The sequence below is a fragment of the Triticum aestivum genome, chromosome 7B (assembly GCF_018294505.1).
Source record: "Triticum aestivum cultivar Chinese Spring chromosome 7B, IWGSC CS RefSeq v2.1, whole genome shotgun sequence".
Lineage (NCBI taxonomy): Eukaryota > Viridiplantae > Streptophyta > Magnoliopsida > Poales > Poaceae > Triticum > Triticum aestivum.
The window spans coordinates 47,401,131-47,425,266 of record NC_057813.1 but is presented as its reverse complement, the minus strand read 5'-3'; the positions used below and the strand labels follow the sequence as shown (position 1 = coordinate 47,425,266).

Genomic DNA, 24,136 nt, shown 5'->3' with positions numbered 1-24,136 from the left:
ACTAGCCACTGGGGAGAGCACCACTCATCCACAAACCTCTCCCAACAGTCCATCTTATCTGCACACCATCTCGAGGACATCTAAGTTAGACAAAGAGAAATTTCAGCGCTACGCCTACGAATCAAATCAAGGAAACTAAGTACAAGGCCTTAAGAATAGGTAATTACCTTCATATACTTGTCCTTACTCAGCTACTTGATGCGACACTTCTTCTTCTGCCTCCTGATGTTAGTCGAGGCGTAGTAGTCTCGAACAGCCTGCCCCCGAGCCTCGTGCCATAAGTTCTAAAGTAGGTGCTTGCACTCGGCTTCAAGAACCATAGCCGTGTCCGCCTCGTGTTCCTCAAGACACCTGTAGAAGGTCTGCAATCAAACAAGACTAACACTAATCATTAGTACAATCACTAGGTACTGTTGATTTTTAATTATGTAAAGGAGAAATTACCCAAAACCATCGTCTCACAATGTCGGCCACCGTCTCGCACACGACACCGTCGACCATCTCCCCCCAAGGGGCTGCGGCAGCCTTGTACAGCTCCCAGGTCAGTGCTAGATGTGGAAGCTCACCCTCACCGGGCAACATGATCCACCCCGGGAAGTGGTGCCGGCAAAGAGTACCAAGGAGCTGGTTGGGCCTGCGAACACCATCTACGTATATCTAACCCCTGCAGTATGACAAGGCCAACACATTAGATATTAATTTGAAGAAACATGAAAGCAAAAGGTTAAAAAGAGTAAATGCATTTCTCCCCTTTAGGCTGAATCAACCACCTCTGGTCGCGGGTCGCCGGCACGGACGGTAGCTTAGTACCACCATGATGGTAGACCTTCTTGCCCTCCTCAACCAGCTCACCCTTGCTGTAGCTATCCTCAGATAAGGTCTCCTCGAGACCATCATCATTGATGCTAGTCTCTAGAGTCACGTGGGACGAAGACTCTGGGACCCGAATCTCCTGGGAGGAAGACTGTGGGACCATAGGCTCGTCGACCCGAGGCTCGACGACCAGAGGCTCGTCGATCTGAGGCTCATGGTCCGGAGTCTGAGATGGGTCCAGGTCAGACGGGTCTGATGTCTACTACGCAACTTTATTCTTGTAGACACGTGTTGGGCCTCCAAGCGCAGAGTTTTGTAGGACAGTAGCAATTTTCCCTCAAGTGGATGACCTAAGGTTTATCAATCCGTGAGAAGTGTACTATGAAGATGGTCTCTCTCAAACGACCCTGCAACCAAATACAAATCTCTTGTGTCCCCAACACACCCAATACAATGGCAAATTGTATAGGTGCACTAGTTCGGCGAAGAGATGGTGGTAAAAGTGTAATATGGATGGTAGAAATATATTTTTATAATCTGAATAAATGAAAACAGCAAGGTAACAAATAGTAAACAGGCACAAAAACGGTGTTGCAATGCTTAAAAATGAGGCCCAGGGTCCATACTTTCGCTACTGCAACCTCTCAACAATGCTAACATAGTTGGATCATATGATTATCCCTCAAAGTGCAATAAAGAATCACTCCCGAGTTCCTATTAGCGAAGAACAAAATATAGGAATTGTTTGTAGGTCACGAAACCACCTCAAAGCTATTCTTTCCGTTCGATCTATTCAAGAGTTCGTAGTAAAATAACACAAAACTATTTTTTACGTTTGATCTATCCTAGAGTTCGTACTAGAATAACACCAAAGCAAATACATATTCACAATACTCAATCCACACAAAGAACTATAAATAGACCCCAAAGTTTTTGTCAGAGAAAAACGTGCATCAACCCCTATGCATAGATTACCCCAATATCACCACGGGAATCCGCGAGTTGAATGCCCTAACACATATCAAGTGAATCAATAAGATACCTCATTGTCACCTCAAGTATTCATATTGCAAGACATATATCATGTGTTCTCATCTCTGAATATTCAACCCGACAAGACAAAACTTTGAAGGGTAAAGATTCAATTCATCATAACAAGAGTATAGAGGGGAGAAACATCATATGATCCGATTATATTAACAAAGCCCATGATATAGATCACGAGATACATAGATAGAGATCAAACACATAGCTACTGGTACAAACCCTCAGCCTCGAGGGTGGACTACTCCCTCCTCATCATGGTAGCCGCCAGGATGATGAAGATGGCCACGGAGATGATTTCGCCCTCCGGCAGGGTGCCAGAATAGGGTCTAGATTGGTTTTCACGGATACAGAGACCTTGAGGCGGCGGAACTTCTGATCTAGGGCTACCCCGAAGGATTTCGGAATATTTGGGAATTTATAGTGCAAAGAGGGGGTATGGGAGGCCGCCGAGGTGGGCACAACCCACCTGTGCGCGTCGGGGGCCCTAGCACACCCTAGTGGGTTGTGCCCCCCTCGGGGCACCCCCCCCAGGTACAGCTCAGGCCCATTGGGTTCCTTCTAGTCCAGAAAAAATCTCCAAAAAGTTATGCGGTGTTTGGACTTCGTTTGATATTGATTTCTTGCGATGTAAAAAACAAGCAAAAAGCAACAAGTGGCACTGGGCACTGGGTCAATAGATTAGTCCCGAAAAATGATATAAAATTGCAATAAAATGATTGTAAAACATCCAAGAATGATAAAATAATAGCATGAATACTTCATAAATTATAGATACATTGGATACGTATCAGGGTCCACCTGAGACGGAGCACTCCGATGGTCCGGAGAATCAGCTGGGGTGGCAGCGAGGAAGGCACAACAACCTTCCTACCTCCCCCGCCGCCACGTCCACCTCTACCTGCCCGGGGGGTCGGGGGGTCGGGGTATCGGTGGTGTCTTGTCGGGGTGCCGAGGCGGTCTCAGGGTGTCGTGTCGGGGGTCGGGGTGTCGGATCGCAGTGCCGGGGTGTCAAGGCGGGGTCGGGGTGTCGCGTCAGGGGTCGGAGGCTCGGGGGTGTCGGGGTGTCGAGGCGGTCTTGGGGTGTTGCTCCGGGGGTCGGGCTGTCGGTGGTGTCGGGAGTCGGGGTGTAGGTGGTGTCCTATTGGGGGTCGGGGTGTTGGTGGTGTCGGGGACCGGCGATCTTCTTCTTGTTGTTGTTATCCTCCTCCTCCTCCTCCTCCTCCTCCTCTTCTTCTTCTTCTTCTTCTTCTTTTCTTCTCCTGCCCCTTTTCTTCTTCTTCGTCTTCTTCTTCTTCTTATTCTTATTATTCTTCTTCTTCTCCTCCTCCTCCTCCTCCTCCTTCTCCTCTTCCACTACAAGAAATATGTCAACTTGTGACCACCACTATTGGTCACTAAATGGTCACTGTTTTCAATTTGTGACCTTTTTGTGACAAAAAACATAAGGTCCAAAGCTGGCCATCGTTAACTGACAATAGCGACCTTTCTTCTGGAATGGTCGTAGACGTTTATGACCAAAAAAAGGTCATAGATTTAACGACAAATTATTTTGGTCACTAGCAATCTGACCACACCACGTCAGATCCACCGTGGCAAGCTGACGTGGCAGAATTACGACCAAATGAAAAGGTCGTAAAATAGAATCAGCCCGGTCCATTTCAAAAACTATTCAACGGATGCGGCCATATCATTGCTAGTTTGGCTTGAAAGCCATGAATCTTCGTTCATGGTAGGTCGTTTTTAGAACACTTTTTCAAGAAAACGCCGGTATTGCAAGTTTAGTATTTTTGCTAGTTGGTACGCCACATTTGATGATGTGACGCGGAGGTCTCCCATTTTTTTGATTTTTTTGAATTTTTTACGGTGTTTTCAAAAACCGGCCGATTTCGTCGCGGCGGCCGTCCATGGCTAGGGTTTGAGCCGTGCAAATCTGTTGTCGATTCTATGATGAAATGCCTACCTTTAGCCGCTTCACGAAAAACACATGTCTTTAGCATTCAAAAAATGAAAAACGGTTTTTGAATTTTTTTAGGTATTTTCAAAAACCGGCGGATTTTGTCACAATGGTCGTCCGTGGCTAGGGTTTGAGTCATGTTTTTAGCATTCAAAAAATGAAACTTATATTGTTTCATACATGAGCATGCACAAAAACCCATAATTTTATCTGTCATCCATGAGCATGCATAAAAAATTTCAATTCCCATCAATTACCAAACTGAATATTCATTGTTAAGAAATTGACATGTTTAGATGACACTGTCATACAACATCCATGAGCATGCACAAAATTAAACCTGACATACTTAACATTGACATGTTCAGATTACACTAACAAGCTTAAACCTAACATGCTTAACATTGCCACTTCATTTTCTTAACATCTTCACTCCTCCTTCTTCTCCTTCATCAACCTGATGCGCTCAGAGTGGCGAACCCCAACGCGGATGTACTCCTCTACCACAATTGGCATGGTCTTGTCGCCCAGCTGTGGAATCGCCGGCGCCACTACCATCGCGAGGTCATCGTTAGGCACCACCATCGCGAGGTCAGCGTCAGGCACCACAATCGCGAGGTCGTCGTCAGCCACCACCATAGCAGGGTCGTCGTCAGCCACCACCATAGCAAGGTCGTCGTCAGCTACCACCATAGCAAGGTCGTCGTCAGCCAGAATAAGCTGCACCTCCCCGCTCTTCTCCTCGTCATCCCCGATGTGCTCCTCTTCTTTCCCACTCTGCTCCTCGTCATCCCCACTCTGCTCCTCGTCATCCCCGCTGCTGCTCCCATTGCCTGGCCAAATGCAACAAAGTGTGAACATGGTGTTGTCGTCGTGCTGGTAGAGGAAGCCAAAAGGACAGGAAGAAGAGAGGCAGAGAGCTTACTCGCATCGTCGTCGTGCTGGTAGTACGTGCGGCACATGGTGTTGTCGAACATCTTCACGGTGAACATGGCGTCGCCGTCGTAGCGGAAGACAAGGAAGTACCCGAGCTGTAGCTCATGGGCGCGGACGAAATGCTCCCAGCCAGGCCCTAGGTACATGTTGCCTTCACCATCGAACACCACCAACACGTCCCACAGCCCGTGAAGCCCGCTGCCGGCCTCCCGCAGCTTCACTTTGTGGGGCTCACGGCCGGTGAGCATCTTCGCAAACTTGTCAGGTAGCCTCTGCAGCGAGGGTCAAGCAATGGTTAATTGTGGCAATCAAGCACTAGACAGCAGAGTGATGATAAAGAAATGAGTGATGATAAACATACCTGCCTACTGCAAGATTTCTCAATTACGATCTCGAAGAACCCGAAACCTTCCAAGCCAGCCATCTCACTTATCTGAAAAGCAACATTGTAAATTAAACAACAAGTTATCATAAACAGGACTGGACATAAATAGGAAACAAGCACTTCAAAACAGTAGAATATTTACTATAAATGGCAATGGCCTCATTTTGCTCCTACTCTATCTTGGCAAAGGGGCAATGAGTAGAAGAAGAACATCAACATCAACATCAACAACACCCATCAACATTTCTGATGGCAAAAACATCAACAGACACACAAACTTGAGCATGTGCACTCATAAATGTAATGTCTCTTGGCCACTAAGCTGGAGAAGAATGTAATTTTTCCATACTTGAGCATGTTCAGTTTAAAAGAATATAAACAAGCAAGAATCCATGCATATCAAAAGTTGGCATCTACTGCTGGTACTACTCTGCCCATATTCATGCAGGTCACTGCAACTGCATATGCAGGCATCCCACTGCAGCACAAGACTTGACAACAAGAATAACCACAACTAGTAACAGCAGTCTACCACACTGTCAGAATTCAGTTAATTACAGCAACAACAATAGCGGAATTCAAAAGCAACAGAATTTAGTTAACTACACTACCAACAATGTCTACCACACTACCAACAGAATTCAATGTACCACACTACCAATAGAATTCAACAACAACAACAATCTACCATAGAATTCAGTTAATTACATTGTCCTTCATCTCCACACTATCAGCAGTCTACCAACAGCAACAACATAGTAATCTACAACAGCATAGCAATTCAACCACACTAAATCCACCAACAGAGCATACTAAATCCACCATCATCCACCACACATAGCAATTCAAGCACAACCCCAAACCCTAGAAAAATAACATGGCATTGATGGATATGAAAAACCCAAATTTGCATCAACCAAGCATAGCCCCATACAACTTACCACACAAAGCAGAAGAGAAAGGTGAGGATATGAAGCGGATGGCTTACCTACGCCGGAGTCTGAGGAGAAGTGGTCGCCGGCGGCGCAAGGGAAGCCGCACGGGAGGCCACGCAGACGAGCAGAGGCGCGGGAGGAGAAGGGGAGGCCTAAAATAGCGCAAAATTTATGTGAACCCTAATCAAACCCTAATCCAATCAAGGCGGCGGCAAGAACCCAAATCTAATCATAACAGTAAATCCAATCTAGGGAGAGGAAGAGGAAGCGGATTCATACCTCAGGAGAGTCGGCAACAAAGAGAGAGGGGTCGGCGGCGGTGGGAGAGGAAGGAGCCGACGGCGGTGGAGAGGAGGAGCGGGTCGAGTGGAGAGGAGGAGTGGAGAGGGGGAGTGGGGAAAAGAGTGGAGAGGAGGAGGAGCGGGCCCAATTGTCAGCGATGGTTTGATATATTGAAAAGAGTGGCATAGAGTACAAAACCAACAACCTCTTCCTAGCCCAGTGGTAGAAACCAAGTGAACTAAGCGCACGGTCGTGGGTTCGAGCCCCCCCGTGCGCATATTTTTGGTAGCTTGGGTACAATAGCAAAATGGCCCACTTGTCAGCGAGTGGGTCGAGTGGCCCACTTGTCAGTGAGGTGTGTGCTTGATACTTGACTAGTTTGATATATTCAAAAGGGTTGGCATAGAGTGGAAGACTAATAGTCTCGTCCTAGCCTAGTGGTAGAAACATAGTGAAACAAGCGCACGGTCGTGGGTTCGAGTCCCCGCGTGCGCATATTTTTTTGCTCAAAATGAAATGGGTTAAGTTGAAGCAAAATTCAGTTAAAGCAACATCTTCAGTTCTGACCAAAATTCATTTAAAAACTACTAAATGATCACAAAAACTACTAGACAACATTCTGACCAAATATGTTCAAAACTTGCAATCTTTTGCATTACAAGACAACATTTTGACAACAACAAGCATAACAGCTACAATAACATCTCAATTCAGTTCAAAACAACACTGTGAATCAGGATAACTTACATCACTATTGCTACAACCATCAGGATCATCACTTTGCTACAACCATCAGGATCATCATTTTGCTACAACCATCAGGATCATCATTTTGCTCCTAGAATCTTCAAGGATTTTTCTACCTGGAGAGAAGATTGATCACATCAGGTCACCAGTCCCATAGATACCAAAACAAAGAACATGAAGTAATAGTATTTACCTTTGCCAGTCCATTCGCTACTCATCATCGTCGATACGAAAACAAGGAACTCTATGCCCACTCCTGTTTTCCTCATCATCACTACAATATTGCAGCATAGTATGATCAGTCTGGTTTTCCTCATCCTCGCTCTCATGTCCATCCGCTACCACCTTTCTTCTTTTCTTGATACCTTCAACTGTTGCAGCACCAATGATCACACGTTCCCGGTCCCTTCGCACTCTGCTTTGCACCGAAACTTCCATAGAGTCATCATCAGCTTGCAACGGAACTTCCGTAGAGTCATCATCTTGGTATGTTAGTCCATCATCACCGGGGCCTTTTCCACTTCTGTTTCAGTCACACTCCACTCGCCATTTTCCGTGCAAAAGAGTGTCTGGCAGATAAAACACCATTGTTGCTTGTGTTGTTATAATAAAGGGATCACTCTTATACCAGCACCTTGCAGTGTTGATGCTTTTGAAGTGGCCATCATATTTGACAAAAGAGTCTCTCTTCTTATTGCTACCAAGCTGAAACCAGTCACAGCAAAATAAGACAACCGAGCGATGGATGCCTCCACTAAAGTTGTACTGCAACTCTACGATGCTTCTCAACTAACCATAGAAGTCAATGATCTCACGATCATGTGACCCCTCAGTGACGATTCCACTATTCTGTGTCTTCCTTTTTTCCTCGCGGTCAACGGTGTGGTACCGGACACCGTCAGCAATGCATGCTGAATACACTCTCACTCGCTTATCCGGTAAGCATGCCAAAGAAAATAGATCATCACTGACCTTCTTCTCCTCATGCAACTTTCCAATCTGCACAAATAAACCATTTAGCAAACAATGGTATTTAACAATTGGTGAATAACACAGAAAACATAAAACATGTGGCTAAAGATCTCACATGATTCTTAAACCACTTAGCAAACCCCTTGGCAACCCTTTTATCAACATGGATATTGCTTTCTTCCTGATTTAACTCTTCCTTGCATTTCCTGCAATGCCAACAAAACATGTGAATTAAAACATTAGGCTGGTGCCAACCCAAGCAAAAATAATATATAATGAGTGCACAAGATATAACGTACTCGATATATGGTAGAACCTCGGCGCAATTGCTGAGCACAAACCAAACCATCTTGTCATACTCATCACCAGCCTCCAAGTATTGTGAGGCTCCAAGAAAGTTCACACCATGGTTGAAAACAGAGACATCACCACTTTGCGAATCAGACCGCTCTCTATTTCTGCCCGGCCGGTTCCATCTTGTTTCCACATCGCCAAAGTATCTAGAGCAAAAAGTCAAGCACTCGTCAACGACATATGCTTCAGCAATAGAACCTTCAGGTCTTGCCGTGTTTCGCACATAACGCTTACAAGTAAGCAGCCTTCTTTCGATTGGGTACATCCAACCGTATTGCACAGGGCCTCTAAGCATTGCCTCTTTTGGTAAGTGCACCGCCAAATGGACCATCACGGTGAAGAAAGCTGGAGGGAAAATCTTCTCGAGCTTGCAAAGAATAATTGGGATTTCTTTTTCAAGTCTTTCCAGGACAGTTAACTTGAGTGTTTTGCAGCACAGTTCTCTAAAGAAATTTCCCAGCTCAGCAACCGCTTCATATATATCCTTGTCCATGATTCCTCGGAGGCCCGCCGGTAAAATCCTTTGGAGGAGGATGTGACAATCATGGGTTTTCAGTACTGAAAGCTTGAATCCATCAGAAGTAACACACTTTGCTAGGTTAGCAGCATAACCATCTGGAAATTTCACCGCTCTTAGGAATTCACAGAATGCAAGCTTTTGTTCTTTACTCATTGTATACCATGCTCGTGGCATTTCAAATGAATCTTCATCTTCATTGTGCTGTAGATGCAAATCTTCTCTTATGCCCATGTCCTCCAAATCAAGCCTAGAACTAACCGTGTCCTTTGTCTTCCCTTCAATGTTCAGAAACGTCCCTAGCAGATTCTCGCATATGTTTTTCTCAATGTGCATTACATCGAGATTATGCCTTAATTTCAGATCAGCCCAGTATGGCAGGTCCCACAAACAAGACCTCCGGTCCCAACATTGACCTTCCTCATGCTTTCTTTTCTTCACCAGCTTTCCTGGTCTCACATCTTTCACCTTTTCAATTTGCTGCTCCAGCTCTTCTTTAGTGAATTCAGCTGGCTTGTCACGGGTTTCATTCTCACCATTAAAATCTTTGCTTCTTCGCCAGCGATGGTTTCGGGGAAGAAAGCGGCGGTGCCCAATATAGCAGATCTTGCTCCTTATTCTCTTTGAGCAAGGGTCTTTGTCACAATGGACACAAGCCTGATAACCCGCTGTGATCCTCCCAGACAGAGTGTGCAGAGCCGGGAAATCATGGATGGACCATATGATTGCAACACGTAGATTAAACTTTTCTTCCGGACTCAAGGCATCGTATGTAGGTACACCAGTCCAGAGCTGGAGCAGTTCTTCTACAAGGGGCTCCATAAAGACATCAAAATCCTTTCCTGGAGACTCTGGACCCGGGATAAGCAATGACATCATGAAGTTGGACTGATCCATGCATGCCCATGGTGGCAGGTTGTACGACACCACAAAAACTGGCCACATGCTATAAGACGTGCTCATGTTCCCAAACGGATTAAACCCATCTGTGGCAATGCCAAGTTTTATGTTCCTTGGATCTACAGCAAAATCTATATGTATACGGTCAAACTCTTTCCATGCATCTCCATCCGCTGGATGGCTCAGTTCATTGTCCACAGGTTGCCGCTTCAGCTTGTGCCACTGTACCTCACGCGATGATTTCTTCAAGATGAATATTCGCTGCAGCCCTGGTATCAAGGGAAAGTGCCTCAGTACCTTCTCCGGTATTGACTTCTTCCCATCAGCATCTTTCCATCTAGATGCATTGCATTTTGGACAGTTGTCATGCTTTGCTAAATCCTTCCGAAACAAGACACGGTTATTTGGGCACACATGTATTGATCTGGGAACATGCAGATTATGCTCAATGCTTCATCATAAGATCTGGGAACACAACTATCAGGGAATTGCAAGCTCAAAAGATGGAGTATTGTGTTGAATGCGGCATGGCTAATCCGGTAGAAAGACTTGATGTGGAGTAACTTCATGGTGAAGGTAAATCTTGAAAATTTACCCCCTTCATGAGTTGCGCGCTTCGCCTCCTCTAACACCTCAGCAAACAATGACTTCTGTCCATCAGCACGATCTTCAGCATCGTACAAATCCTTCAATAGGTCAGGAATCCTATCATCTTCATGCCCATCCTCTTCCTCCAAAACAGCATTATCTCGCAAAACCTTTTCCATGAAATCAATGCCAGCATCACCACCACCCATCATATGAGGGGCCTCTGTATAGCTTCAAAATGTTGAGGTTGACTGTCTAAAGGTTCTCCATGATATATCCATCTATCATATGTGCTGGACATCCCATTAAGAAACAGATGATCTTCCACTCTTCCTTGAGCCATTCTTGAACGGTTGAGGCATTCGCAGCATGGGCAAAGAATGTGAGCATCGTTGGCATAATTTGCCCGAACAAATGCCATGAAATCATCAACTCCTTTCATATGTTCTTTCGAAAACTTTCTAACTCCTTTTCTAATCCAGCTTCTGTCCATCTGCCAAAGACAACAAATTGTTGCAACTTAGCAAATCAATCTAAGTGCATCAACATTAATTAATGAAAATGGATGGAAGTAATGGAAGCTAAAATTCCAGAAAATTTTATATGCTAATTGCCTAACCACAACATTGAAACAAACCAAACTATAAATCAAACCAACACTAAAATTGGCATGAATTTATGTTGCAGAGAAGGCTAATTCAAATTAAACCAAACTAGCTAGCTAGCTCCTAACAAATACTATGCTGTTTCTATCAATTACAATTACAATTATCCTAACAATCTGTAGACAAACAATTGAAGACCAAGGCCTTGTTTCTGGCCTTGATAAATGAGAGGGGTTAACAGATATTGGCAGGGATTAAATCCCATCTAGCTGAAATTCCCCCCAAATCTTAACCGAACAAGGCCTGAACAATTCTTATCAAACAAGCTGAAGAACTCCCAACAGTACAACAAGAAAATTCATCTATGCAATATCTACCAAACAAGCAAGCTATCTCCTAATTCCTAACAGTGCATCAACAAAATTCATCTATGCTGAAGAACATCTGACAAAATTCATCAACAAAATTCATCTATGCTCGGCGACGAGGTGCAGATAGTGAGAGAGGAGAGGGGGAAGAGGAGAGGGGTGCATACCGGGAGGTGTGCTTGCGGCGCCGGCGAGTCCCCCATGCTCGGCGAGCCTCTCCTTGCGTGGGCGTCGTTCCTGCGCCCGCCCCCACCACCGTAGGTGGCCCACGCCCCTGCTGGTCGCTTCGGCAGCCAGCCCCGCCTCCACACCCACCAGTTGCTTCCCCTGCTGCCCCCACTGCTGCTGCCCCCGCCGGGGACAAGGCGAGCGGCGAGGCCGTGGGCAAGGTCACCTGCAGCGAGGCTGTTCTTGCCCCCGCCCCCACCACCGCTGGTCGCCCCCGCCCCTGCTGGTCGCTTTGGCCGCCGGCCCCGCCCTTGTCCGCCGGCCACGCCCCTGCCCGCAGCCCGCCGCCACCTGGTCGGAAGACCTAGAAATTTTTGGCTAAGTATTGGCTCTGCCCGCAGCCCGCCGCCACCTGGTCGGAATAGGTCCCACTTGTCAATGACTTAGATTTGGCGCTATAATATAATATACAGAGCCATTCCGCTAGATGGACAACAATCCCTCTCTAGTCCAGTGGTAGCGAACAAGTTAAACAACGCGAGGTTGTGGGTTCAAGTCCCGCCTCGTGCATCTTTTTTACTAACAAATTTAGGGCCTGTCAAGTGAGTCCCTCCTGTAAACGAGCTCTTGTTGAATATACACATGTAAGCAAAAATGACAACTAAGCAATCCACATAGGCGAGACTGCTGAGGTGGCCGCCTAATCATACAACTGCATTAAAACTCAAGTGTAACGACCATTCATATTGGTCGTAATTTGTTAGAAATGAGGCATGAACCAGGGCTGTCTGCTTTATGACCATTTCCTCTAATGAAATTACGACCTTTCTGACCAGAATGGTCGTTATGGGTTAGGGTTTGGAGCCCCCTAAACAGCTTTTGACCAATTGGTCTAAAATGGTCATAAATTTATGACCAATTCTTCCAGGGTCACTGACAGAAGGTCATAAGTTGACATATTTCTTGTAGAGTTCTTCTTCTTCTTCTTCTTCTTCTTCTTCTTCTTCTTCTTCTTCTTCTTCTTCTTCTTCTTCTTCTTCTTCTTCTTCTTCCTCTTCTTCTTCTCCTCCTCCCCTTCTTCTACTTCTACTCCCCCTTTTCTTCTTCTCCTCCCCCTCCTCTTCTTCTTCTTCTTTTCTTCTCCTAATAAATTTTTCCAAGAACTAACCTACAAACTAACCTAACTAACCTAGCAACTAACTGTATCAACCTAGAACTAACCTAACTAACCTAGAACTAACCTAAAATCTACTAACCTAAAATCAACTAAAATCTAATTAACCTAAATCTCATTTTTATGACTATGTACTAACTAACCTAACTAACCTAAAACCAACTAAAATCTACTAACCTAAAATCAACTAAAATCTAATTAACCTAAATCTAATTAACTAACTAAGCAAGTAAGTAATTAACCAAAAAAACAATTCACTAACTAATTAACCTATGTACAGTAGGGTAAAACTGCTAACTAATTAACCTAAAAAAACTAACTAACTAACTAATTAACCTAAATAAAAAAACAACAAAAAAAGGAATCCTCACCAGGGGCGGAGCGGCACTGGGCGGCGGGGGGCAAAGCCGCGAGGCGCCGGGGTGACAGGAGGCGAGGCGCCGGGGGGCATCGGGGGCGGTGGTGGTCGGGTGCGGCGGTGGGGGTGGGGGAGGGGCGGTCGGCGGCGGAGGTGGAGCGACGACGGGCGGCGAGGCGCCGGGGGGCGTCGGGGGCGGTGGTGCTCGGGTGCGGCGGGGGCGGTGGGGGTCGGCGGCGGGGGCGGCGGGCACGGGGACGGCGAGCACGAGGGCGGCGTGGATGAGGTGAGGGAGAGAGAGGGGGTGGGGTGAGGGAAGCGGCCGTTTTTTGGTTAGGTTTAATTTCTTTGCCGTCTGTTAGCAGACGGCAAAGAGGGTAGTTAGTGGGGTGGGACCGAAGGGAAACGACTGTTAGGTTGTGTACTCTCTTTGTCGTCCACTAGCAGACGGTAAAGAAGCTTTGCCGTCAGCTAGCGGATGGTAAAGAAGATGACTGTTAGGTGGTTCTCGTTCATGGGCCACTCTCCCTCTTTGTCGTCTGCCAGCGGATGACAAAACTTCTTTACCGCCCGTTAGCAGACGGCAAAGAGCAGGCTGATGGCAAACACAATCTTTGCCATCCGCTCGTTTTTTGTCGTTGGCTTTCTGTAAGCTGATGGCAAAGACCTTCTTTGCCCTCATCTAGGAGATGGCAAAGAGCTAGCCGACTGCAAAGATCCTAATTCCAGTAGTGAATACTTCATGCTCAAACTTCGTCACACAACGGTTCATCATACGTGCATGCTACGGGACTCACTAACCTCAACACAAGTATTTCCAAAATCACAATTACTCCACTAGCATGACTCTAATATCACCATCTTCATATCTCAAAACAATCATAAAGAATCAGAATTCTCATAGTATTTAACGCACTTTATATGAAAGTTTTTATTATATCCCTCTTGGATGCCTATCATACTAGGACTAAATTTATAACCAAAGCAAATTACCATGTTGTTCTAAAAGACTCTCAAAATAATATAAGTGAAGCACGAGAGTTCATAAATTTCTATAAAATAAAGCCACTGCCGTCCTCTAAAAAGATAAGTGAAGTACTAGAGCAATATGGCCTAGCTCAAAAGATTTAAGTGAAGCACATAGAGTATTCTAATAAATCATGATTCATTTGTGTCTGTCCCAAAAGGTGTGTACAGCAAGGAAGATTGTGGTAAACTAAAAAGCAAAGACTCAAATCATACAATACACTCCAAGCAAAACACATATCATGTGGTGAATAAAAAATATAGCCTCAAGTAAAGTTACCGATAGACGAAGACGAAAGAGGGGATGCCTTCCGGGGCATCCCCAAGCTTAGGATTTTGGTTGTCCTTGAATATTACCTTGGGTTGCCTTGGGAGCATCCCCAAGCTTAGGCTCTTGTCACTCCTTATTCCATAGTTCATCAAATCCTTACCCAAAACTGGAAACTTCCCAACACAAAACGCAACAGAAAATCTCATGAGCTTCGTTAGTATAAGAAAATAAATCACCACTTTAAGATACTGTTGAAAACTCATTCTTTATTTATATTGGTGTGATATCTACTGTATTCCAAATTTTCCATAGTTCATACCCCCCCCCCGGTACTACCCATAGATTCATCAAAATAAGAAAACAACACATAGAAAACAGAATCTGTCAAAAGCGGAACAGTCTGTAGCAATCTGTAACTCTCTAATACTTTTGTAACTCCAAAAACTCTGAAAAATTAGGACGACCTAAGAAATTTGTGTACCAATCCAGATCAAAAAGAATCAGATCAAAAGCACGCTTCTGTGAATTTCGAAAATTATTTCCTGGGCACAAAAGTTTCTGATTTTCAGCCAGATCAACACAACTATCACCGTAAGCTATCCTAAAGGTTTAACTTGGCACAAACACTAAATTAAACATAAAACCACATCTAACCAGAGGCTAGATGAATTATTTATTACTAAATAGGAACAAAAAGTAAAGAACAAAAATAAACTTGGGTTGCCTCCCAACAAGCGCTATTGTTTAATGCCCTTAGATAGGCATTTGAGATTTCGATGATGCTCACATGGAAGACAAGAATTGAAGCACAAATAAAGCATCATAAAACATGTGACAAACACACTTAAGTCTAGCATACTTCCTATGCATAGGCATTTTATAAGTAAACAAATTATCAAGGCAAGCAAAAACTAGCATATGCAAGGAATAAGAAAGAGAAGATAGCAATCTCAACATGAAGAGAGGTAATTTAGTAAGATAAAAATTTCTACAACCATATTTTCCTCTCTCATAATAATTACATGTAGGATCATAAGCAAATTCAACAAAATAGCTATCACATAACATATTCTCAACATGATCCACATGCATGCGAAGTTGACACTCTTCCAAAATAGTGGGATTAACATTAACTAAAGTCATGACCTCTCCAAACCCACTTTTATCAAAAATTTCATAAGATTGAACACTCTCCAAATATGTGGGATCTAAAGTTAACACTCTTCCAAACCCACTTTCAATATTAATGCAACCATTATTATCAATCTTATATTCATCATGGCGCTTAAATAAATTTTCAAGATCATAAGAAGAATCACCCCAATCATGATCATTGCAACAAGTAGTGGACATAGCAAAACTAGCACCCCCAAGCTTAGGGTTTTGCATATCATTAACATAATTGACATTAATAGAATTTATGATAACATCATTGCAATCATGCTTTTCATTCAAAGATCTATCGTGAATCACTTCATAAAGCACTACATCACAAGTTTCAGATTCACGAATTTCAAGCAAAACCTCATAAAGATAATCTAGTGCACTCAACTCACTAGCAATAGGTTCATCATAATTGGATCTCTTAAAAAGATTAGTAAGTGGATGAGGATCCATAAACTTTTAGCAAGCGAAGATGCAAGCAAAAAGAAGGCACATGGTAACACAAGCAAACAAAAGATCAAACGGAAGAGAGGCCAAGAAGAAGCAAAACTTTTTGAAAATCGTTCTAGAGATGGGGGAGAGGAAAAGGAGAGGAGAATGGAGAATAATGTAATGCAAGAGAGGATAGTTTATGATGGGTACTTGGTATGGCTTGACTTGGTGTAGATCTCCCCGGCAACGACGCAAGAAATTCTTCCTGCCACCTCTTGAGTTTGCGTTGGTCTTTTCCTTAAAGAGGAAAGGGTGATGCAGCAAAGTAGAGTAAGTATTTCCCTCAGTTTGAGAACCAAGGTATCAATCCAGTATTAGACGGCGCACAAGTCACCGAATACCTGCACAAACAATCAACAACTTGCACACAACGCGATAAAGGAGTTGTCAATCCCTTCATGGTTACTTGCAAAAGTGAGATCTGATAGAGATAGACAAACGGTAAAGTAAATATTTTTGGTATTTTTGGTTTATACATCAAAAAAGTAAAAGATTGCAAAATAGTAGATCGGAAACTAGTATGATGGAAAATAGAACTTATATTATGGAAAAAGAACTTATAAGATGGAAAAGAGACCCGCGGGCCATAGGTTTCACTAGTGGCTTCTCTCAAGATAGCAAATTATATGGTGGGTGAACAAATTACTACCGAGCAATTGGTAGAAGAACGCATAATTATGACGATATCTAAGGCAATGATCATGAACATAGGCATCACGTCCGTGTCAAGTAGACCGAAACGATTCTGCATCTACTACTATTACTCCACACATCGACCGACTCATGCATGCATCTAGAGTATTAAGTTCATGAAAAACAAAGTAACGCATTAAGTAAGATGACATGGTGTAGAGGAATTAACTCAAGCAATATGATGAGGACCCCATCTTTTTATCCTCGATGGCAACAATACAATACGTGCCTTGCTGCCCCTACTGTCACTCGGAAAGGACACCGCAAGATTGAACCCAAAGCTAAGCACTTTTCCCATTGCAAGAAAAACCAATCTAGTAGGACAAACTAAACCAATAATTCGAAGAGACTTGCAAAGATATCAAATCATGCATATAAGAATTCAGAGAAGACTCAAATAATATTCATAGATAATCTGATCATAAATCCACAATTCATCGGATCTCGGCAAACACACCGCAAAGAATATTACATCGAATAGATCTCCAAGAACATCGAGGAGAACATGGTATTGAGAATAAAAGAGAGAGAAGAATCCATCTAGCTACTAGCTATGGACCCGTAGGTATATGGTAAACTACTCACGCTTCATCGGAAGGGCAATGGTGTTGATGTAGAAGCTATCCGTGATCGAATCCCCCTTCGGTAGGACACCGGAAAAGGTCCCTAGATGGGATCTCACGGGTACAGAAGGTTGTGGTGATGGAAAAGTGTTTTCATGGCTCTCTCTGATGGTGTTGGGGTATAAGAGTATATATAGGCAAAAGAATTAGGTGAGGAGAGCTCCGAGGGGCCCATGAGGTAGGGGGCACGTCCTACCCTGCTGGGCGCACCCTCCACCCTTGTTGCCACCTCGTCGTGTCTCCAACTTCATCTCCAAGTATCCTGGTTTGCTTCTGGTCCAAGAAAGATCATCGCAAAAGTTTTATTCCGTTTGGACTCCGTTTGGTATTCCTTTTCTGTGAAACACTAAAACAGACAAAAAAATCAGAACTGGCACTGGGCTCTAGGTTAATAGGTTAGTCCCAAAATAGTAAAAAATAGCATATAAATGCATATAAAACATCCAAAACAGATAATATAATAGCATGGAACAATAAAAAATTATAGATAAAAAATTATAGATATGTTGGAGACGTATCAAGGGACACCGCACTCCAAGCCTTGATCAAGATTTGATCTTCCAAGATCATGTAGTTCTTCGATCTCACGCTTTTTCTTGCTTGCGCTTGCTCAAAAGCCCCCTCATCCACCTCCTCCACTTCTTCCTCACCACCGTGATCATCCACACCACACTCCATTTCATTGTAATCAAGAGCAGCGAACGGGGCTTGATCGATGTCGATGGTGTTGGTGTCCAACAAGTTCACGGACTTGGCAATGGCATTGTTCGAACCGCCGCTACATTGAGTGACATTAAGTCACGATAACCACAATGGTGAAAATCGAAGCAAGACAAAAGATCGAAGATGCATACCTTTCGGCCATTTCATCGAACACCTCGCCTACGGTGGAAGCAGGTCCATTGAACGACATCGTCGGGGAACACGTCGCTGGGGCGGGTGGGGGGAGTGTATGAAGGCACCGGCCTTTTTTGTTGGAACCTTCTTCCTTTTCACGCTCGAAACCTTGCTCACCTTCTTCGCCGGCGGCCGGGCAGATTGCGCAGCGGCGGCGGCGCCCGGTGCGCATGCCTTTCCGATGGGTCTAGCCGGATTTCCGCCCTGAACGTCGACGTTGCCCTGTCGCTTGTGGGCAGGCGCATTGGGGCCTTGGGTGATGGCGGGGGCGACATGGCCAGCAACGAGATCCGCCGGGGGGGGGGGGATTGCGCGTGCGCGACCTCCACGGTGACGGGGGGCGGCTAGAAGGCTTCCATGGCGGCGAGGAATGGTGGGGAAGACGGACCAGAGCGCGCGGTGACGGGGCAATGGCGGCCGAGAAGGGGGGGGGGGAGCGGGAACGGTCGCCCGGAAAGTTCCCTCCCGCCAAATCTCGCTGCGGATGGGGGGCGAGCTCGGGTCGGCCTCCCATCCCGTGAATCTAGAGGTTGAGGTCAAACTTTTGCCGCACCTTGCAAAATCTTTTACTGGTCGGTCGCGTTTGAGGGGTCTGCTTGGGCATAATTTTTCGCACCGACCCGTATTTTGGCGGTTATTTTGCGGGTCGCGGATATATACGGGGTCTGCTAGAGATGCTCTTATGCACTATTCAAACTTGTTCAAACGAATTTGACTGAATTTATCAACGAAAATAATTACTAGTCAAAACCTTCAACTTTCATTACTTCAAATTTCAGCTCAACATCATCAACTTTGACTCACTTTATCTGAGATTTGAACTAAAGTGAATCGCACTTTCAGCATTGTGGTAGATACTTCCTCTGTCCGGGTTTATTTCTACGGGGGCTTCAATATTCTCAAATATGGCAGAATGAAAATGGGCTAGGGTTTATTTGGGGGCTTCAATATTCTCAAATATGGCAGAATGAAAACGGGTTAGGCTCAGATAAAAAATAACAAGGCTCACGAGCCGTCAGATCGAGCATCATCGAACAGTCCAAGCACTCCCTTCACCTTCCGTGTTCTCATTCCAAGCAAAAGCGCACACTTCTCCGACAACGGCATTGTTAGGACTTTGATCATGTGTAGTTAATTTAAAGTGTTGCACTCAATTACATGTATTTATATTGACATTGTTTTTTTACATGATTTTAGACTTATATCTGTTGTTTTTATTTAAGAATTTGTAGTCAATTGCATGTTTATGTGGCTTCGCCACTGCTCTCTGAGACGCACAAACGATTTGGTGCAACATCGGCGATGATCCCACAACGTCTGACCGCAACATCAGCGATGCTTCGATGACTTCCTGCAACACCAGCGATGCTTCGCAGACCCCCCGCATCACATGTCTGCCGTAACACCGACAACGCTTTGGCTCCCTTCCTGCAGCATTGGTGATGCTTCACAACATGGGCGATTCTCACAACCCTCCCGCAGCACCGATGATGCTTCCTCAACACAGGAGAACTCCCCCAAGTCTATGATGCGTCCGCAACGGTGGAGCTTTTGCGAGCCCCACTCTTCACAGCATCGCCGGCGATGAAGCACATCGACTTGCATCATCGCGCATGTTACAGAGCTCTTCGGCTTGTAGCGTCGTTGTCTCGCACTAGACGATGTCTAGGATGGTCTCGATCCCGCAACAATGGTCACTGTCCTTTGCAACATCGGCCACCGCCGTGGTGGAGGTACTCTCTTCCTCTCGTTCTCTTTGAGAAGCGGATGCAAGCTGCCGTTGGTTTTGGTTGTGTATTTGGTAGAGCGGTGTCCACATTGGTCATTAAGGAGGTGGTCGGAAAATAAGGATGGAGCGGTGCGAGAGAGATCGAGCGTTCACGGGTCCTGGGGGTATGCATCGCATGCTCGAGGCGGTCGACGGGGCGAACGGAAATCAACCGGGCGATTTCCGGTGTTTCTCAAATAACAAATGAAAATTTCTTGACTACATGTAAATCATGTTGTATGCAAATGAAAACACTCTTACGAAGAAACTATCTTTTGTCCGAAAAAGAGAGAGAGAGAGGGAGGGAGAGAGAGGGAGAGAGAGAAGAAACTGTCTTTCAGTTCCATTTTCTTGGGTATCCTAAACGGATCAGGTGGACGTTAGATGGAGGTTTGCTTGGCGTAGCGTTCAGTTTTGGCCTTTCGGGGCAGCACTGTCCCCGCCGCGCACGCGCACTAGAGTCAGTCCCAGCTCTCCCAACCTCCACCCGAAACCTCGCCATGGCCGCGCCGTGCGGCCGCGGCGCGCTGCGGCTCGTGCTCATCGCCGTCTCCGCGGCCTTCCTCACCTACAACGTGCTCCTCTCCTCCCGCTCCCTCCTGCCCCTCCCCACCGCCTCCTTCCCGGCCGCCACCACCGCCTCCTCCTCCTCGTCCCGCCGCCTCGCCGCCGGCGGCACCGGCGGGCGGAGGCTGTTCCACACCGCGGTGACCGCGTCGGGGTCCGTGTACAACACGTGGCAGTGCCGCGTCATGTACCACTGGTTCAAGCAGGCGCGGCGGCAGGCGGGCGGCGCCGACATGGGTGGCTTCACCAGGATCCTGCACTCCGGGAAGCCCGACGAGTTCGTCCACGAGATCCCCACCTTCGTCGCCGACCCGCTCCCCGACGGGGCGGATCAGGTAACAGCAACACTCTGCGCCCAGTCGCTCGGTTAGGTGAAACGGCAATTTCATTTTACCCTGTTGCTCGGTATTTTTCTTTAAAAAAAAAGAAAAAATTGTTGCTTCCCTGGTTTGCTGTTGCCGGTTGGGTAGAGTTCTGGAGAAACGCGGGTTGTTGGTGCGGATCACGTGAATTGGTTGATAGGAAGATCAGCAAAGAAGTTCCTGAAACTGTCTAGACATTGGTTCGTGTTCAGTTTAATGCTCAGTTTGAGTTTCATAACACGAACACAGCACCACCATAACAAATTTGATGTCCCAAACCCCCACTTCTGCCGCACCGGAAAGGTCAGGGCATAGATTATAATTCCACTGACACATGAGCGTTGAACTTCTGGACAAAACAACAGCTGTCCTGCCTTACCTTGTGTACAAACATGTGGGGATCAAGTGCATGTGGATCTGAGAAAATGGTCAGGGCCAAGTTGATGGAAAAGACTGTCTGGCAGCTAGGATGGGTAAACAGGTTTGGACCCTGCTGCTACCCACTTTCATCATGTGGCGTCCAGAGCAAGAACCATCGATTTAGGATGCCAGCTGCTAATAAACCTTTAGTCAGTACTACTCAGTATGTCTCTCATGATGACAGAGCCTTATGGTAAGGTGGAACTGTCACTGTTGGGATATAATCTACTCCTATCATTGTTCAGTTTTGGTGTAGCAACGCCTAGTATACTGATGGACAAACAATTCAAGATCTCACAAAGTTTTTCACCGAGCCTTAGTACCAACACCACGCATTATATCTTTGAGAATGTTTTTTTTCTCTGGCAAATTGTTCCCAGAATGCTGCTTGTTAGAATTTTCTCTTAACAGAGTTCATCCAAATCTCAGGGATACATTGTTCTTAATAGGCCCTGGGCATTTGTTCAATGGCTCCAGAAGGCAGACATTCCGGAAGAGTAAGTTAGAAAACTCATATAAGAAGCATACATCAATCTTCGGAACCAGTATCTTAGTTGATTTCCATATTTACTGTAGATATATCTTGATGGCAGAGCCAGATCATCTTATTGTCAAACCAATCCCAAACTTATCAAGAGATGGCCGGGCAGCAGCTTTCCCTTTCTTCTATATCGAGCCCAAAAAATATGAAAAGGTGCTGCGTAAATTCTTCCCCGAAAAGGAAGGGCCGATCACTAACATTGACCCCATAGGAAATTCTCCTGTCATCATTGAGAAGGTATTTTTTTCCAGTGGAATATATTCAGAGCATCTACTCATACTGAAGTAATTAATCAATTATATTCTCCCTAATTTGCTAGGAATCTCTTTCTAGGATCGCACCGACATGGATGAATATTTCGTTAGCGATGAAGAAAGATCCCGAAGCAGATAAATCCTTTGGCTGGGTTCTTGAAATGTAAAGGCCTGCCAATCATTAATTCATTATCTAATTTCAATAATAAATTCAAGCTTTCAATCAGGCGTGCAGCATATCTAAATATTGTGTATACCAACGTCTCTATGCTGTTATTCTGGAAAACAGGTATGCGTATGCTGTATCATCTGCTCTCCATGGAGTGGGGAACATCTTACACAAGGATTTCATGATTCAGGTTTAGTATGTGACTGTTTGGTTTACGAGCACGTGACCCATGTATTTTGGGGAATTGTGCAATTTTGCTCTGAGCTGACAATTCCATTCTGTTGTTTTAGCCACCATGGGACCTTGAAATTGGCGATTCATTTATTATACATTATACTTATGGGTGTGATTATGATATGAAGGTATATAGTTCTCTCTTGATGCAAAATTTCAGGATTCGTCTTAGAAGTTCATTCTTTAACCATGTTCTTCTCTTAACTAGGGCAAATTAACTTATGGCAAAATTGGAGAGTGGAGGTTTGACAAAAGATCCTACGAGAATAAACCTCCTCCTAGAAATTTGCCATTGCCTCCGTATGGCGTACCTCAAAGTGTGGTATGGTCCAGCTGTACCTACAGCTTCTAATATTTGTTTTCCGTTCAAGGACCTTTACTTTTGTCATTCTAGTGGCCATTATTCTGAATTTTCTGCACTGTTCTTTTTTATTCTGTACCGAACCCGCACTGTCTTGGTTATGTAGTCTTTTATGAAGAGTTTTGTTATTCTTGTCAGTACTCAGTACACATTACATAACGGGCGATGTTTCACACTTACCACAAGTCCCTTTTTTACTATGCCATTATCCTATGTTCTTGGAATATTTGTTAACGCATACAGTGGATTTTGTGTTTTCCGCAGGTGACACTTGTGAAAATGGTTAATGAAGCAACGGCCAGCATACCCAACTGGGAATCTTACGCAGCCGAGTGACCTTGTACAATCTGATACTCCCTCCGTCCCAAAATAAGTGCCTCAACTTTGTACCAGCTCTAGTACAAATTTGTACTAAGCTCAAGACACTTATTTTGGGACAGAGGGAATACTTGTCAAGCCGATTTTGTTTGCTCGATCACCGGCCAAGCTTGGATAAGTGGTTCATACGAGTTTTATCCAGGGCCCTGACTCCAAGCGTGTGTATCCTGGCCTTGGATTGCTGAAATCCGAAAGCGAAACTAGTGCAAAAACAACGTGATCTCTTTAGTTACAGTCACACATATAGTATGCCTTAGGTGAGAATTATAACGGAAACGAGTGTGAGGTGTGTTGTGCTCTTCTTCTTGATACTCATTCCTGACTTGTGAGTTGTGACTTCATCCCGAGTCCTTTCTGCTTTAGAAAAGTCGCGCGTACACTGTATTTTAGGCAAGACAATGGAATCCTCTGTTTACTTGTTTTTTCATTTGAACAGAAGCTGAAATGCATGAATCGAGTATTCAGCTTGATGAGTAAATATGACTTTGGTTGTATAAAAAGAAGTTGCCCTTGAAGAAGTGATATATTTGCCCTTACTTACTTAGCTTACACTAATGATCTTTGTCGTCCTACTTGGTATACATTAGGCCTAATCACTTCACTTGCACAAAGGCTCATTTTAACCAGACTGCTGTTGTCAACAACATAAATCACACCTTGAAACACTGATTTTGTTTTGCCTACATTGATTTATTTTTCTTTTATACTGAAGAAAATCAGTAACCATGAGAAAATATTCTCCTTTGACTTTTTAATTTAGGACTCTCTTAGCCGGCGAACGTTCGCTGGAGGGGGTGGCATTTCGAACGATTT

At 44.9% G+C, this 24,136-nt stretch overlaps 1 protein-coding gene across 2 annotated transcripts; it reads left to right on the top strand.

Moving 5' to 3' along the window:
* Positions 1–20,446: 20,446 nt before the first annotated feature.
* On the top strand, positions 20,447–23,841 carry LOC123157279 (hydroxyproline O-arabinosyltransferase 1). 2 transcript variants are annotated; one of them, XM_044575538.1, is made up of 10 exons: positions 20,447–20,939; positions 21,816–21,883; positions 21,963–22,164; positions 22,247–22,344; positions 22,471–22,540; positions 22,641–22,712; positions 22,793–22,906; positions 23,210–23,298; positions 23,329–23,333; positions 23,429–23,841. In XM_044575538.1, the coding sequence occupies exons 1-8, from the start codon at positions 20,538–20,540 to the stop codon at positions 23,279–23,281; spliced, it is 1,098 nt and encodes a 365-aa protein (XP_044431473.1). In that variant the 5' UTR covers positions 20,447–20,537; the 3' UTR covers positions 23,282–23,298; positions 23,329–23,333; positions 23,429–23,841. The 2 variants fall into 2 exon arrangements, with proteins under 2 accessions (XP_044431473.1, XP_044431472.1); XM_044575537.1 differs by having other exon boundaries at positions 20,448–20,939; positions 23,210–23,841.
* Positions 23,842–24,136: the final 295 nt, after the last annotated feature.